At 35.1% G+C, this 16,435-nt stretch overlaps 3 protein-coding genes across 9 annotated transcripts in view; all 3 read right to left on the bottom strand.

Annotated features, from left to right (window-relative positions):
- LOC108567138 (Niemann-Pick C1 protein) overlaps positions 1-8,068 on the bottom strand; it is a 21,193-nt gene extending 13,125 nt beyond the window's left edge. For 3 of the 5 annotated variants that reach the window (XM_017927432.1, XM_017927447.1, XM_017927440.1), the window contains exons 1-2: positions 7,996-8,068; positions 7,301-7,903 (exon numbers count right to left, since the gene is read on the bottom strand). In XM_017927432.1, the coding sequence (XP_017782921.1) occupies positions 7,301-7,363 (63 nt within the window). In that variant the 5' untranslated portion in view covers positions 7,364-7,903; positions 7,996-8,068. The remainder of the gene's footprint in view (positions 1-7,300; positions 7,904-7,995) is intronic. The other 2 variants (XM_017927453.1, XM_017927463.1) reach the window with 1 other exon arrangement.
- Positions 8,069-8,850: 782 nt separating this feature from the next.
- Positions 8,851-13,016, bottom strand: LOC108567162 (GMP synthase [glutamine-hydrolyzing]). Of its 3 annotated transcripts, none has more exons than XM_017927484.1 (7): positions 12,865-13,016; positions 12,273-12,567; positions 11,166-11,599; positions 9,997-11,058; positions 9,619-9,925; positions 9,129-9,317; positions 8,851-9,066 (listed from the first exon to the last, which is right to left on the bottom strand). In XM_017927484.1, the coding sequence occupies exons 3-7, from the start codon at positions 11,576-11,578 to the stop codon at positions 8,965-8,967; spliced, it is 2,073 nt and encodes a 690-aa protein (XP_017782973.1). In that variant the 5' UTR covers positions 11,579-11,599; positions 12,273-12,567; positions 12,865-13,016; the 3' UTR covers positions 8,851-8,964. The 3 variants fall into 3 exon arrangements, with proteins under 3 accessions (XP_017782973.1, XP_017782982.1, XP_017782964.1); XM_017927493.1 differs by having other exon boundaries at positions 12,273-12,476; XM_017927475.1 differs by lacking the exon at positions 12,273-12,567 and having other exon boundaries at positions 12,865-13,015.
- Positions 13,017-13,401: 385 nt separating this feature from the next.
- Positions 13,402-15,896, bottom strand: LOC108567136 (protein msta). The gene is made up of 4 exons (XM_017927416.1): positions 15,795-15,896; positions 14,287-15,517; positions 14,051-14,235; positions 13,402-13,561 (listed from the first exon to the last, which is right to left on the bottom strand). The coding sequence occupies exons 2-4, from the start codon at positions 15,515-15,517 to the stop codon at positions 13,427-13,429; spliced, it is 1,551 nt and encodes a 516-aa protein (XP_017782905.1). The 5' UTR covers positions 15,795-15,896; the 3' UTR covers positions 13,402-13,426.
- Between the last annotated feature and the right edge of the window lie 539 nt (positions 15,897-16,435).

Genomic DNA, 16,435 nt, shown 5'->3' with positions numbered 1-16,435 from the left:
ATACTTGAAAATCTAAATTATTCAAACAAATGCAGTTCCTTAAATTCATCTACAAATTACGCTATTAAACAGAACTTTTTTTTTAAATTCTACAATATTATCAATAAAATCACTGAAAATTACACGAAAACATGAATTTTTTGAATCAAAATTCTTCAAACAAATGCAAAGATTCTTAAATTCTGGTTACTTCGATCTTCTCTGCAAATTACTCACAAAAAAAAGCTGATTTAACTCATTACTAAAATGTAAATCTGTTTAACAAAATATTTCGTAACACAGTTTTTTTTTCTTTGTGTTTTTCAAACTGAGGTCGAATAAACTAAAGGTGCGAACAGACACATTCAAGAACGTGCTAAAAAAAAAAGAAAAGCTTATTCTTATCGCGGATTATCGTCACACAATCGCCAGATTACGACAAACGTTTGCAAATGGAAAATCACAGAATTTCGTCTCTACAAATCTAATTAACTTCTTCATAATTAATTAAAGAAATTCATCATTCAAACGTCTCTAATTTCAAGTTGCAACTCTTAATAACGATCAAGACTTTAACACTAAATCTACAACAACAATTACAAATTAATTCTGCAATTGTTATTGTTCGCGCACGTTTGTGCTGATACCTTTTAAAGTCCGCACAACCGAATCAGGAGTAGCGGACTTAAATAACAACCCAAAGGTGGAGTTGCCTTACGCAACTTGTGTCGATTACATAAAGCAGCGACCTTCTTTCGCAGATTCCGCGTATTTCCGAACGCATTTGCGAGAGAATCTCGTTTGCAGCGCAAATACTTTCCCATAAATAATGACTACAACCAGTTTCTTCGTCTCAAAGTTCACGAAAAAAATGAAGTTGTTTTTTATTTTCTTATATAATTGTTATTAACTTAATGAAAAGTATCCTGTGGCCTCTGTCAAAGCGAACAAGAACAAATTTTATTGCATTTCTGCGTACGGAAAATTACGAAGCGAGTTTCTCTTTGCACGTTTCTCCTCTTTCCAATCGCGCCTCATATTTGCTTTTCCGAAACTGTTACTTTGCTCGATCCATTGTTAGTTTATTGCTATGCGAAATATGATAATATGCCTAGTTTCGCAATGACTCGAAAATAGGGAAAAGTATCGATCCTCGAGGGAACGCAACAGAAACAATTCTGTTTTTCACATAAACCTAAATAAAAGCGTTACCATTAAAAGTTACCAATAACTAATGAAAGCTTTGTCTTTGTGAAGAAAAAATACGTCATTAGATAAGTAAAACAAATATGTTTGTCACATTGTTATCATTTACAGATTATAATCGTTAATAATCCAGTGTTTAAAGCTTTGTTTTTCATCTCGCATTCAGTACAAATTTCGCGAAACTTGATTTCAAGTGAAAAATCTATTTAAAAACTCAATGCATAACCAGAAATAACTTCGCATTCATTATCACTTCATATTTATATGAAAAACAAAAATGTTTACCATTTATTTTTCTTTATATAAACATCAATCATTAATTTTCACTCCAATTAATTAGTCAACTTAATTAAGGTCGTGAGGTCATCGCAACAGATTCGGGTTTAAACAATTTGAAAAGTTTCAAATATAAACAACGAAATTACTTTATAAACAATAACAAACAAGAAAAAAAATATTTACTTTTTTTTACAACTTAATTTAGTCTACTCACTTCATAAATCTGTTGCCTAGCAACTAATTGTTTAATTACGTTGGCCTTCATCAATTATTTAATTTGAACATTTTCATCTTCCTCGTACAGAAATTATAAAAAAAATAACTTTTTTTCTAACAATTAAAAGAAGATTCTTTTTAATTGTAGTCTAATTAACAAACAAAAAAATCATATTTAAAAAAAAATGCATTTTCATTATTAATTGCCTCAAATTATGCCTTTAAATTTCTGCAAGTAATTGAGAAAAAAAATGTTCATTCATGTAATTAAAAAAAAATAATAATATTTTTCATGATAATTTCTTATAAAATGATGATGACTAGAATTCATTTTTTTTATATAAACAATAATATTTAAACTTTGAGAAAACACGAGTTTCCTAGGAAACGTTTCAATTTGTAGCCTTGGAACGAGTTTGTAGAAGTTTGTGATAACAACATCAATTAATTATCTGGGAGGACAATATGTTATGAGATAATTCCTACACAAAAACCAGACAAAATTGTTCTCATTTCCTTTGAATAACGCTGAAGAATAAAGAGTTCTTATCTAAACTTAGAGAAGAGAATGAATCAATGCATTTTTTTTTTCTAAAGAAAAAGGGATGAGGACTTTCTAATTGCAGGAAGTCTAGTCTTCACTTTATTACCTGAGGTAAATTCATTGAAACTAATTATGAAACTCAACATTTCCAGTAAATTTACGTGCGTCATATATCATACATTAATAATTGATGCATTTTTCACTAATCGAGTTCAAATTTCACGAAGCAATTGATCCGGTTCAAAGTAACATCGATTGGCCTCAACTAAACTTTCGATATTTTTTTTCACATTAGGATGAAAAGGTGGTAGTTCAACTATATATAGACTTCGTGATTCACGTTGAGACTTAATGTGAATTCTTGAGAACTTAACAATTAAGTCAATGAAAGGTACAGTTCACAGTCGATCAATTAAAAGTGATCAATAAAGTCAATAATTCAAATACGGTTGCATAATTGAACAAAGAGTAACTTCGCAGTACACCTGCTACGATCCATTGTACATAATAAAAATTCTATGAAACATTTAGAAACGTCAGACACGCAATACAAATTAATTATGTTGACTACGTTTAGAAATCCACAAATAGTTCATATACGCTTTTTAACTGCTCTTTTAAGCAATAGTTCAAAAAATATCATAGCATAATTGGACTAATTAAAAGTACGTAATGAAATTTACATAATTCAATCACGAAAAACAAACACAATTTGCTGTTGAAATAGATAAAATGTATGGAATTATTTGAAGAATTTCAAACTGATAAATAAGCAAATCGAAAAACATGAAAATATTTGCGTGTTTCAATAATAATAAAGTTAAATCAAGTTAAAAATAAATTGTGCAGATATGAAATGTTATTTCAGCTCAATAACAATTGCATCGAATCTTAAGAAATACAAATATTTTCGAACTAAGTACAACGCATTTGTAAACATAGCGAATTGAAAGAAATTAGAAGAGATTTTCAGAAACAAAAAACAAATAGTTCAAATACACGAGGCCTGCTAATCGGGAAAGTCAATAGTTCAAATATTACAAACAAGTATTAAGTAGGAATAAATTGGTAATGATAACTGTTGACGAGTTGAATGTACTATGAGTTGATGGAGTCAAAAGTAAATCAATATAAAAAGTTCTAATTATTTTACTTAAGAAATTAGTTTATAGACAAGAAGACAAATCATTGAAAAATGTAACTATAATTTGTTAGGTTTTATAACTGTTCTAATAGAATTAAGATTACTATGAAAATACTTAGTTTTAAAACCATAAAATCAATAGTTAATATTGATTTAGTATATAGTTTATAGATAGGAAGCCAAATTATTAAGATGCTAAAAAGAACTATAGTTTATTAGGCTTTGTAAGTGTTTTAATAGAGTTAAGACTACTTTGAAAATACTTAGTTTTAAAACCATAAAATCAAAAGTCAATATTGAATTAGCAGCCAAATTAAATTATTTTTAATTAAATTAAAAGCCAAATTATTGAAATACTATCAAATTATGTCCAAATATTTACAAAAAAGAACTATAGTTTCTTAGGTTTTGTAAGTGTTTTAATAGAGTTAAGACTATTTAGAAAATAGTTAGTTTTAAGATCATAAAATCAAAAGTCAATATTGAATTAGTATATAGTTTATAGACAAGAAGCCAAATTATTGAAATACTATCAAACAACTTCAAAATGTTTACAAAAGTAACCATAATTTGTTAGGTTTCGTAAGTGTTCTAATAGAATTAAGACTAATTAGAAAATACTTAGTTTTAAGACCATAAAAGCAAAAGTCAATATTGAATATGTATGTAGTTTACAGATAGGAAGCCAAATTATTGAAATACTATCAAATTACGTTCAAATATTTACAAATAAACTAAGGTTTTATAAGTGTTTTAATAGAGTAAATATTGAATTAGAATAAAAATATTTAGTTTTAAGACTATAAAATCAATAGCCAATATTGAATTAGTATACAGTTTACAGACAGGAATTCAAATTATTGAAATACTATCAAATGAGTTCGAAATATTTTGAGAAAAAATAACGATAATTACTTAAGTTCTGATAGTCTTAAGACTACTTTCAACGTATAATAATACCTCGCATAGTACGGGTATTGGTTCCGCCAATATCCCGGACTGTTTGAAACTAAGTTTTTGAAGTGTTCTAATAGATTCAATATTGAATTAGTATGAAAATACTTAGTTTTAATACCATAAAATCAATAGCCAATATTGAATTAGTATACAGTTTACAGACAGGAAGCCAAATTATGGAAATACTATCAAATAACTTCGAAATATTTTGAGAAAAATAAAGATAATTACTTAAGTTCTAACAGTCTTAAGACTACTTTCAACGTACAGCAATACCTCGCATAGTGCGGGTATCGGTTCCGCCAATATTCCGGACTGTTTGAAACTAAGTTTTTTAAAGTGTTTTAATAGAGTCAATATTGAATTAGTATACAGTTTACAGACAGGAATCCAAATTATTGAAATACTATCAAATGAGTTCGAAATATTAAGTAACAATAATTACTTAAGTTCTAATAGTCTTAAGACTATTTTTAACAATACCTCGCATAGTGCGGGTAATCGGTTCCGCCAATATCCCGGACTATTTGAAACATAAATAAATACAAAAAATGATGTATACAAAAAGATGTGTACTAATTTTTAGTGTGTTTGAATATTCAATCCGGACTACAGTGAAGCCAGACTGTTCGAATCAGGACTATGCGAGGTATTAAGAAAAATCAATTGTAAAATAAATCTCATAACTACTAGTACATTGAACGACAAATTTAAATGCAAATAAAATATTGCGAAAGTCGACTAAAACCTGTTTGCACGACAAATTTCAACGCTTTGTTTTTAAAAGGCCGACAAAGCGGTGTTATTATTATCGTCAACGAAGTGAATCATTGTCGCTTCAACTTGTTATTCGAAACGAAACATTAAGTTTTTTTTTTAAATTTTCACATCGGATTACTTCCATAATTACGATTCATTCATACAGTTTACCACCGATTTCTGTAAATTACACCAACACGAGTTTTCCATTTTCCACAAAAAAAAACTAATAATTATGCAGTGTAGGTGAAATTGTTAGATAAGATGATATTCATTATTTTTATGTTTTCAGGGACCTTGGCCTTGATCCTCCTGCATTTTGATCTGCCTCTGTACTCGACCTCAATACCTATATTTAGAAGGCGATTGCGTCACGATCAATCGTCCCATCTGCACCTGGTAAACAGCATTTCCTGGCATCGATCGCGTGTATTATTTCCACACTACATACTACCAAGTCAATTCCTAATAATTAATACGCAACGAGTTGATTAGATGTGATTTCGTGGGCAAAAATCGTGGGTCTGACCCAAATTGGATAAATGAAAGATATTCGCACTAATTTTCATTCAAAACAAAAAAAAAACAACAACATTTTTCTACTACGAAATTTAGATACTCTTATCTACACTTCTGTGTACGAATCTTTATATGAATCAAAACAAAACAAACCAAAAATACGTCCGTATTTTGAAAAATTGTCTCAAATTAGATTTCGATTGTGTTCGTTCCGTTATCGCCACGCGATAATAATTGATTCCACGCAGTGAGATATTAATATGTAATGATAATATATTAAATATAGATAAGTTTAGAAACAGGAAAGCGTGCGTCGAGCGAGAATCACACTGAATTAAATATGAAACTACGAACAAATGTAATGTAACAATCCAGTTTTTCTTTGTCCCACATAAATAACTTATATAATCATTAGTATACATGGATTAGTTTATGAACTAATTTCATGCTTCAGTACATAAATATTTGATAATTCCTACTTTTTTTCGGTTTTCCCTTAAAATTAAAACTTTTTCCTTACAAACTAACTTAATCTTTCAAAGCAAATAATTAATATTTAAGAAACTGGACAATCCGTCAGTTTTGTAAATCCAATTATAGATGATTTTGTTCAGACAATTTAACACACAAATTTAAGTCTATATTAGTTTCTATTACTTATTTTTAGTATACTTCGTGATTAATTAGGATACTGGGAATCATTCCAAAACATTTGCTTTAAACGTACGTCTATCTAGTTACATCTTCAAACAACTAAATACTAAAACTTATACAACCTGGAAAATTCTAAAATCATCATAAAAATTTTCCAAATTACGTATAAAAATACAATAGGATTAAATTGCAGCTAGCAACAATACTGCGTGTCTTTTTTTTTTGCATTACACACTATAACTTCGATGGTGACACGCATATATAAACTGTTTCGGTTTTCTCCTCTAGTTTTCTATTAATACTTGAACATATAGATCAGCATGTTTACATTCAAAGCTCAACAAAACAAACGCATTTAAAATTGTTGCTTATTCTGCGCAATTCGCATCAGATTACTTAATGTTCATGGACTTCCTGCATCATTATAAAATTATATTCAATGTAAAAGTATTTTGTATGCAGATTTAGATTCGAATAACGATTTCCTGTAAATTTATCATAATAAATTTAATGTAAAACTATTAAAATTTTGATTAGCATTCTTGAGCTGTTTACTTGCATTCTATGTAGAACGGTCGAAAATAAACTAAATTGTTTTAAAATTTTCGTTTCAATTATTTGTTCGTGATTGTTTTTTTTATTGTAATTCTTACAAAGTTTCGTGCGTCACAGCGTATCACGTTAAAAAAATATTATTGGAAAGTACATAATTCAATTTAACTGTATGGAATTAGTTAATTTCGTTGGTAAACCGAATCGATTCGTCCCGAAATTTATTATTGACACTATCCTTTAGCAGGCGTTGTCTGCTGTTTGCGATTGTTTTGGTGTCAAGTGATTGGTTTGTGACTAACAGGCTTCTGTTTGTAACCATGGTATCAGATTGCAAATTGAGTTAGCACGTTAGCTATTGTTGTGGAAGGAAATCGCGACTGGTTTTCGATTATTGGGATTGGGATTTGTTTCTCTGGTGTATTCATCGGATTGGATGAATGTGGGTCGTACATTTAGGGCAGAATATAGGAATTATGAAATTGCTTTACCGGAAGACACTGGAGCGAGAAGAGTGTCAGGAACAGCAGCAGCTTGAACCACGGATTTTCCATTTTCGATCCTCGCCCAGAAAAAAAATTATATATATATATAAAACGCACACACAATAGAACTGTCGATCCGGTAGGATCCACTTCTGGCACGGGTCACTCCAGCACGAAGGATTTTTGTTCAGTTGTTCGAATTTCCAGCGGTCGCACGATTATTTGGGTGGGTAAAAAACGAAAACAGGGGAGGGTTGAAAATAAATAACTTTCGTTACGTTACGTTACTATCACCGCAATGTCATCACAAGCTCGGACTCACTCACTTTTAACTGGCGCTGGTGGCCACTATGATGAATCGAATGATGTCTGTGGTGGGGGCAATACTTCGCAGAAGGATTCAAGAAACTAGTTCGTCCACTTTTCACGAGGATCGGTTTTCCTGAAAAACCGATTTTCCTTCCAACGATGCTGAACACTCCATTTTACGTGTCAGGGCGACAGAAGGGGTGGCTCCGAATAACCCTGTTTTCCTGTCAGAATGCATCATCCGATAGGCAATCTCACTGCTTCTCCATAGGCAATATCACGTACACAGTAGAAATAACCCTTGAAAACATGCACATAACAGCAATAATTACTTAATCTTAACAATTTATATAATAAAAAAAACTATGTAAAGTCTAGTTTTATGCACTTACATGAATTGATCTATACTTTTAAACAACAATTTCCCAACAAGTTCTTAACAACATTCGAAAACGTCAAAACAACTTTACAATAAACAATAATACCAATAGCAGATTAATTTAAAATTAACACAAAACTTTAACTTTGTAAAATCAACAATAGATGGATTTAAAATAAAAAACTTGTAATTAGTTTATAAGCAAGTAAAAAGAACAATATATATGAATCTTTCAAGTAATTACCAATACAAAATTAAAAACTGAATATTTACATATATTTGTGATTATGAAATAATTCAATACATTATTAATATTAATATATATTTCCAAGTAATTCCAAAAGATGGTGCCTCTTATATTTGGTTAAAAACTGAAGAAAGGTTTTTGGAGAAGCTTCAATTTCGAGTTGATTTAGATTCACGATGTTGAATGTAACTGTAACAGTTACGTAATTACTGAAGATATTGTTTTGAGCGCCATCTGTTGCCTCGTCTCAACATACACACTACAAATCTTATTTTCAACAAAAAAAACTTATATAACATGAATCAAGTGGTATCATGTCAATATATTGTCATGGATACAGAAGAAGAAAAAAAAAAGTGAAAGACGAGATTTGATGCGTTTACGTAACATTATTATTCTATATTATTAATATTTTTATTGTTATAAAAAAACAAATCGTTCAAAATACAATATCTTCAATTTATTTTTATTTAATTTTTGTTTTGTTCACGTTGATCACCTCTAAATCCGATCGCGCTGCGACATTCTCCAGGAATCGTTAAAACATTTATTCAATTAATAATAATAATAATAATAAAAAAATAATAATGGAAAAAACAAAAACAAAGGATCGACAAAAATCATAATAGTAAATAAACGATGCCTTGAAAATTCAATAATATCGATAACAATATAAAAAAAAAACTTTTTAAAATCGCTCCAATCCGCCGACACCCGCTTCCGGGTTAGATTGGATCATTCCCATTCCGTGGTTCCTGGCGGCTTGGAAGTCAGGTCGTAGAGTACCCGCGAAATTCCGGGCACTTGGAGCACCTCCGCCATCATTTTATGTACAACCTGAAGCAAATGTTATTGATGATTCGAATTGATTGCGGTTCAAGTTATTTTATTCGACTCACCTCGACTGGTATATGTTTGCCGGGAACGGCAGGTACTCCGGTCATAAAGTCCTGGGTGACGAACGGCCTGAACACGACGGACCTCTGACACGAAGGTATTCTGAGGGCTTGGTCTCTGTCGAAGTGTAAAGGCAGTAGTACGACGGGCATTTGGCTCACCGAATCCATCAAACCCGCATTTTGTAACGCCTAGAAAAATAAACAGAAATTACAAACGATTCCTACAAAAAAATTGTTATTTCCTATTAATAACAGCTAAGTGAGTATAAAATACTGTAATTCGGGATGTAGCTCCGGACGCTAAGCTACCGGTTCCGAAGTTGTTCTCCCGATTCCACCTAAAGTCCAATTAAGGAAGTCAAGTGTTTTGATTTGCTCTAGGGAGATTGTATCAGCAACTTACTAAGACTATAAAGAAAGTCGCCTTCTTATCTCCCTTCTTCTTTCAACAATTACTTAATAGTTTGAGTTTGGAAGATAAAAGACTTACGGTTGTTGCTACGTCGTCGGCATGCCTGATGGTGCTGATCACATTGTTGGTGAGGTAAGTAGGTGTCAGATCTGGAACTATCTCTTTGACGAGACCGCCGAAGATGTAGCACACCCTGTTGATGTTGCGGCAGATCCTCGGGATGAGAACGGCCAGGAACATCATGTCGTCCCAATTTGGGTCCTGTTCGCTGGAGATGCCCGCCACATAGCTGTACGAACGACAATCGCCCTGCACGCCGACGCTGCGGATTGGTAGCAAGGTCGCAGACAGCTTTTGCTTACTGGAAATCCTACGCAAAACCTCCCTAAGCAAAAAAGAAAATTGTACATAATTTTCAATGTATATAAGTCAATTTGAATGATTCCAAATTCTTACCTTTCTTCGTCTGTTGTGACGCCTTCCACGCGGTTGAGTAATGCGTGTTTCTTCTGGAGCATCTGATCGAATTCGACAATGATCTTGACGAGGACCTGAGTTTCTGAGAAGTCGCGCTCGATGTAAGGTTCTTCGGCGCAGAGGACGCGGATCGCCAGACCCGGACCGGGGAACGGATGCCTCATGACCAGATCCCTGGGCAATCCTAAATCCCTACCGAGAGCCCTCACTTCATCCTTGTGGAAGTCCTTCAGCGGCTCGACGACGCGACCCTCGCTCCTGAGCTTCCTGATGAGTTCGGAATCGTTGTGATGCGTTTTGATTACATCCGCTTTGCTGGAGGCCAGCGTCGACGCGGACTCGATGAGATCCGGACGGAGAGTGCCCTGTGCAAGGAGCACCTCCTCCGGCTTCAGGTTCATCTCGGCGAGGAAATCATCCGAGATCTTCACGAAGACATCTCCGATAATCTTGCGTTTCTCCTCCGGATCAGCAGTTTGCGAAAGCATCTTCGTCACCCGGGTCCTGGAGTTCGGCTCGTTCCTGTCGATGGGCACGACGGTGGTGCCGCCGCTGAACGCGCACTGCGCGTTGATCACGCGTATATTCAGACCAAGTTTCTGCAGCGATTGGGCTACGCGGGCGCTCTCGTTCTTCCTCATGAAACCGTTGTCTATGTGCACGGCGATGATCTGCTCCGGTTTGAGAGCTTTGTGCAGAAGGGCGGCGCACACGGCACTGTCCACGCCACCGGACACGAGCACCAGCACCTTACTGGATCCCACCGAATCCTTGATATACTTGATGCACTCGGATTCGCGTCCTTGGATCGTGAAGTTTCCGGTCAAACCGACGACGTCGAACAGGAAATTGCGCAGCATCGCCTTGCCGTTCGACGTGAGATCCACCTCTGGATGGAATTGGACACCGTACAGTCGCAGCTTCTCGTTATGGATGCCGGCGCAGAAGGAGGAGCTCTGAGCGATCGGCTTGAAACCATCCGCTACTTTATCTATCGAATCGCCGTGAGTCAAGAGAACTTGCTGCATCTTGTCTAAACCTCTACAAAGAACGTTTCGTCATTAATATATTATAATTACTGATTACCCATTAATGTTAATATTTAATGTGTTTCAGTTATAATTACATCAACGCAAAACAATACTCACTTGAATAATAAACATTTGGGATTAACTTCTATGTTAAATTGACCGTCCTCTCTGCTCTCTTTCCTGAGCACGGTGCCGCCGAACTCTTTGTTCATCATCTGCATGCCGTAGCAGATGCCAAGAACGGGCAGACCTATCCTGAAGATGTCCGCATCGTAGCGAGGGGCGTCTTCTGAGTATACCGAGGACGGACCGCCGGAGATGATGACCGCCTTGTATCCTGCCTCCCGAATGTTGAAGGCGGGCGTATCCAAAGGGAGGAGCTCCGATTCCACGCACAGCTCTCGCACCTTCCTGTCGATGACCTTTCCGTACTGCGCGCCGGCATCGAGGATGGCCACCCTCTCGGTGTTCACCGCCGACCCGTTGGCCGTGCTCATGTTATACTGACCCTCGGAGTTTAGGTTATGCATTGCGCCGCTGCTCCAGCAACACTAAACGACACAAAAAGAGAAAAAAACACGTGGATTAGTAGGCGAAGAACAACCAAAAGCTTCACATCAAAATTCGCATGCTTGATACATTCACGAGGAGACCTTGATTTTATATTGGAAAGAAGGAACGGGGGCGTGTCTTGAAATCAACTAACCAATCGCATTGCATTAAAATACAAAATTTTAAATTTAAATAAATTATGAGGTTTTAATCTATCCGAATAATTAACATGTTTATATTTAAACTTTCAACGATGATAAAATAAATGCTTCGAATGGTTTATTCCCATTTAATTTCTTGCCCAATCGGAATCCATTCAATCAATGTTTCGTATTGAAGTCGAGCGATAAATCGCGTGTAACTGAAAATAGACACTCAGATTTGGACTAACGGAGATCAAAACGCGATTTTTAGAGGTCGTAGCATATTTCCCAACCGCGATTTGGATGGACATTGCCTTGAAGCGATAGAGAAGATGAGATTTAAATATTACAACAACAATCACAGCACTATTGATCTCTTAGGATCAGGATGAGGGTTGCATGCAAACGATTTTAATTATAAATAAACACACTCATCGTCAGGCAACAATGAAAAGCAAATGCAGGGTTAGAAGTTTATTTATAGTGTCTAATGGGGAGGGTTTCCAAAGCAACGCATTCAACAATGTACCTCTGCAAGTAGTGTGTAAATTTTGCGGTAAATTGCTGCTGATTTGTGTTGCCTCAGTTATGATCAAGTCTTTTTTGATTTATCGTGTGCACTTCCTTTCTCTGCAAGAGGTTGTGATGCGACTGAGCACTCTCTTTCTTGTCTGTATCAATGAGGCACAGTGCTGACCCCCAGTGAGTGTGCAATTTCCCCCCTCAAACAAAACTGAGAGATGTTCAAATGCGATGCCAAGTATTAACAAGTAGTGCAGATGTTATAAATAGATGTGTGCGAGAGGGAACTCCAAAACAACATCCTGAGCCAAACAGAAAGAGAAGAACAGAGAGACAAAAAAAAAGGTATAAAGTGTGTGTGTGTGTATCGGGCAGCTTATGATGATTCATGGGTGCATCCCCAACATTGTGGATAGGCTGTGTTTTGTTTTGTCACAAAGCTGACCCCCCAAAAAACATGCTGTCTCGCTGTGTGTGTGTGTTTGCGTGTGGTAACGCGAATGACCTACAAAGTCGACTGAAAGGTCCTTCGGTTCAGAGATGTACGGCTCCGCCGTAGGGCCGGTCATCGGTGTGGGTCACCAATTTAGGGCACTTACCTCGATATATTGCAATAACTGATCAAACTCGATTCGCAATCAGTGGATTGTTCGGTGTCAATCACATCACTTCACGTAAAAAAAAAGAGGAGCACTGCTACCAACGTTGCAGACATGGTAACATGCTTCCTCATCGACATCCCACCCAGAGAGGTCACCACCATCAATCGGAATAAATCTCACATTAATTAACTAAATATTATATTATAACTCAATTAAATCAATATAATTAATGAACTAATTCTTCTCTTTCCTCTACAATTGATTCATTTTCATCTACACAAAGAACCAACCTAATTTCCTATATTATTTTTCCAGTAAAAGATGGCGCAAGCTTAAATTAATGTTATAATAATTTGTATTTGCAAACAAATTACCGATTGTTTTCACTATATTAAAGCTACTTGCATTAAATTTAGTCAATCTTATTACATAATTAATATAGATGGCGCACATTTGTAAATAATTTATATTTTTAAAGAAATTTATAACATTTTTTCCTATAAAAGTCAATCTATTTTATAATTAATACTAATAATAATAATTAAGAAATCTAAAATAGTCATGTTTTGGTGTTTATTGGGGCTTTAGCCAATAAATTCTCCAATTGCCGCTTCAAATGTTGCTCCGTTTCCGGTTCCGTTTCAAGGATTTCCGTGGCCATCTCCAACAAATCGAAGCATCTCTTGAAAACTTCCTAGAAAAACCAATTAATTTAGAAACTAATGAAGAATCTCTTTTTGTCCTTGTTGTACAGAAACCCTTATATTTGGTTCTTTGCTTAACTGAATATATTTGATTCAAAAGTAATCATCAAAATATTCGTAACTCAAGCTTATATGAACATGCAGATGTATCCAATAAATTAGTAAAAACAAACATTCTTTGCAGAAAGTCAATTGTTTCGTCCATAGATTTTATATGGTTTTAACTTTGGAAAATGAAACGAGTTATAATTATCAATGATATCTTACGTTCTTTACTCTCGAAGATTTTCGAAATTATTCCATGAATTCTATCTAAGTTTTACGTATTTTTTAGCTAAATTTTGATAAAAAAGAAAAATATATTGATTCGACAGAAAACTGTGTTTTGTTATACAGCTTACCAACTTCAAATATTGAAATTACAAAACTATCCCTGAAATCTTCCTGAAGCTCTAATCGACCTTTGAAACGTCACTTACTTTAGATTTATTCAAATTTGGATCGTCGGTCTTCAATTCCCTAAAAGTCTTCTCGGCTAAAGCGGCTTGCAGATCGTCCAGAAGGTTACCACGGAATCTGGAAGATCCAGGTTCGAGTTTGTCTGCAATTTGGATCAATTCCTCGCACAAATCAATCTTTCTCTTCAGCAAATCTTCTGGTAATTCTGAAAATTATTGAGTTTAGATTTATCGTTTTCGATTGAAAGTTTTCTCACCTTCTAATTTGAAGCCTGCTAGATTACCGTACATTTGCGTTAGGGCGTATTTAACTTCTAACACGTGACAGTTCGTCTCGTGAAGCACGTCTTTGTATTTCTTCAAGAAATTTTCGAAATTTTCTGGATCGCTTCTATCTATGCAATACACTTCTCGCCTGAGAACTTCGTTCAAACTGTCCAACTCATCGTGGCCGAGCAGATGATTGCATTTATCGCATTTCCATCCAGCTTTAACATCCAGAGGATCTTCGCTGACAACCAAACCGTTGTGGCAGTTGGTGCAGATGATTGAACCGGCGAACGTTCCGTATTCCGTCGGATCTTCGCACCTCGAGCAAGTGCAATCAAAGTTCTTCGCCTGCTTCAGATGCGCCCTCCTCGCTGCCGTGCACCAAAGGGTTTGCGTGTAAGTCGTAGTCAGAATCTCGCCCTTTTTAATGGGAACAGTCGCGATTACGTGGATCTCGTGGTTATCTCCGTGGAAGCTATGCTTCGTGTTGATCTTGCAATCGTGCGATATCAACGAAACCATCGGATACAAACCTCTGATGTTGACGAGACCTTTGGTGTCGCGGATTTCGAAAGAGTTCGTATCGAAGATCGAGCAAATCGTGAGGATTTCCTCTGGATCACCAATACCAAAGCCTCTGAAGATAGGGACTAAAGACGCTTTTAACATCCGGTAAATCGGAGAGTTTTGGTTATCTTCCAGATGAGATTGCATGCTTAACAATGATTCAAATTGACTTTTGTTCCTTGTTTTTAGGATTAGGGCGCGCATCGGTGCTATCAGCGAGTAGATTCCTTGCTTGGTGTTGGATCGCTGCACGCGAGGAGTGTAATTCTTTCTTGAAAACACCTCGCATTCGTGTTGATGGTAACCGGAAGATTCGCATGTTTTCGAGCATAGGGGCCAAGAGCATTTCGGGCATTCGTGGAAGTCGTTCTGTAACCGTTTGTGACAACCCAAGCAGACAGGAAAACTGGCCATCTTTGGTGCTATTAACAGAGGGAATTTCTTCATGATTATCGCGTTCTGCGGGATGTCTCTTGTGGCTACCAAATGACGACCCAATCTCAGACTTGTCACGATCTTGTATGGTGCGCATTTCGGCTTGTGATTCTTCCAATCTTGTCTCTGGTGATCTTTGGAACAGTAGAAGACTTCGTTGCAAAGGGAGCAGCTTTGCTCCGAAGGATTTTTGCATATCGCGCAGCTGTTACTCATCTAAAATATTTAGAAATTTAATTAAACTAATCTAAACTACATAAATAAAATCAATTAAAGTGATTCCAAACTTTTTTTGTTATTGTTTTGACAGTTAAAAAAATGAAAGACATACTTGGATCAATTAAAAATTGATTTTGTATTATGACAGTGACATTTCGGTTTATTGTTTCACAAATTTCCAAAGAGACTTCGATCAATTATTGTTGTTTTTCACAATTTTTCAAATACACTTACTGCGATCAATTTATATAAACAAAATATCGAAAACACTTACTGCGATCAATTATGATGCTTCGATGTTGCAGTAGTTAAGTGATGAGAATTTATGGGCTGTGTGCAGCCAACTGACAAGCCGTGATCCGTTCCTAACTTACATCCGAACTCATTCATCGGATAAATTTAGAGATCCATCCTATCTTGTTTATTTTCTCTTCTTTTTTTTTTGATATATATGTAACGGACGTGCGCATATTTTTATTTATATTCTCCAAATAAATGCTAGATTCCCCAAACATTCAGCTTTCATATGCATCTATTGGCTTTATTCTATCTATTATAGTTTTCGAGTAAATCAATGAAATGTTAAAACACTGCTTTTTCGAGCATTTTTAAACTTTGAACACGAATTACAGCCAAACTGCTAAAACCACAGTAATATATCGATACTTGCTAGATTCCCCAAACATTCAGCTTTCATATGCATCTATTGGCTTTAATCTATCTATTACAGTTTTCGAGTACATTTATGAAATGTAAAAACACGGCTTTTTCGAGCATTTACGAGCATTTACAGACAAACGGCTAAAACCACAGTAACATATCAATACTTGCTAGATTCCCCAAACATTCAGCTTTGCTATGCATCTTTTGGATTCAATCTATGTATTATTGTTTTCGAGTAAATCATTTTTTAAA

This window comes from Nicrophorus vespilloides, unplaced genomic scaffold (genome assembly GCF_001412225.1).
Source record: "Nicrophorus vespilloides isolate i.1.1-1 unplaced genomic scaffold, Nicve_v1.0, whole genome shotgun sequence".
NCBI lineage: Eukaryota > Metazoa > Arthropoda > Insecta > Coleoptera > Silphidae > Nicrophorus > Nicrophorus vespilloides.
Note: the sequence above shows the minus strand (reverse complement) of the source record. Positions and strands in the feature narration are given on the sequence as shown.

Coding starts and splice junctions, on each gene's coding strand:
- LOC108567136 (XM_017927416.1), bottom strand. CDS start 15,517: ATGAGTAACAGCTGCGCGATATGCAAAAATCCTTCGGAGCAAAGCTGC. Junction 14,236..14,286: donor AGCAGGCTTCAAATTAGAAG/GTGAGAAAACTT, acceptor AATAATTTTCAG/AATTACCAGAAGATTTGCTG. Junction 13,562..14,050: donor CAAATTTGAATAAATCTAAA/GTAAGTGACGTT, acceptor TGGTTTTTCTAG/GAAGTTTTCAAGAGATGCTT.
- LOC108567162 (XM_017927484.1), bottom strand. CDS start 11,578: ATGCATAACCTAAACTCCGAGGGTCAGTATAACATGAGCACGGCCAAC. Junction 9,926..9,996: donor GTCACAACAGACGAAGAAAG/GTAAGAATTTGG, acceptor TTTTTTGCTTAG/GGAGGTTTTGCGTAGGATTT. Junction 9,067..9,128: donor GCAAACATATACCAGTCGAG/GTGAGTCGAATA, acceptor CATTTGCTTCAG/GTTGTACATAAAATGATGGC.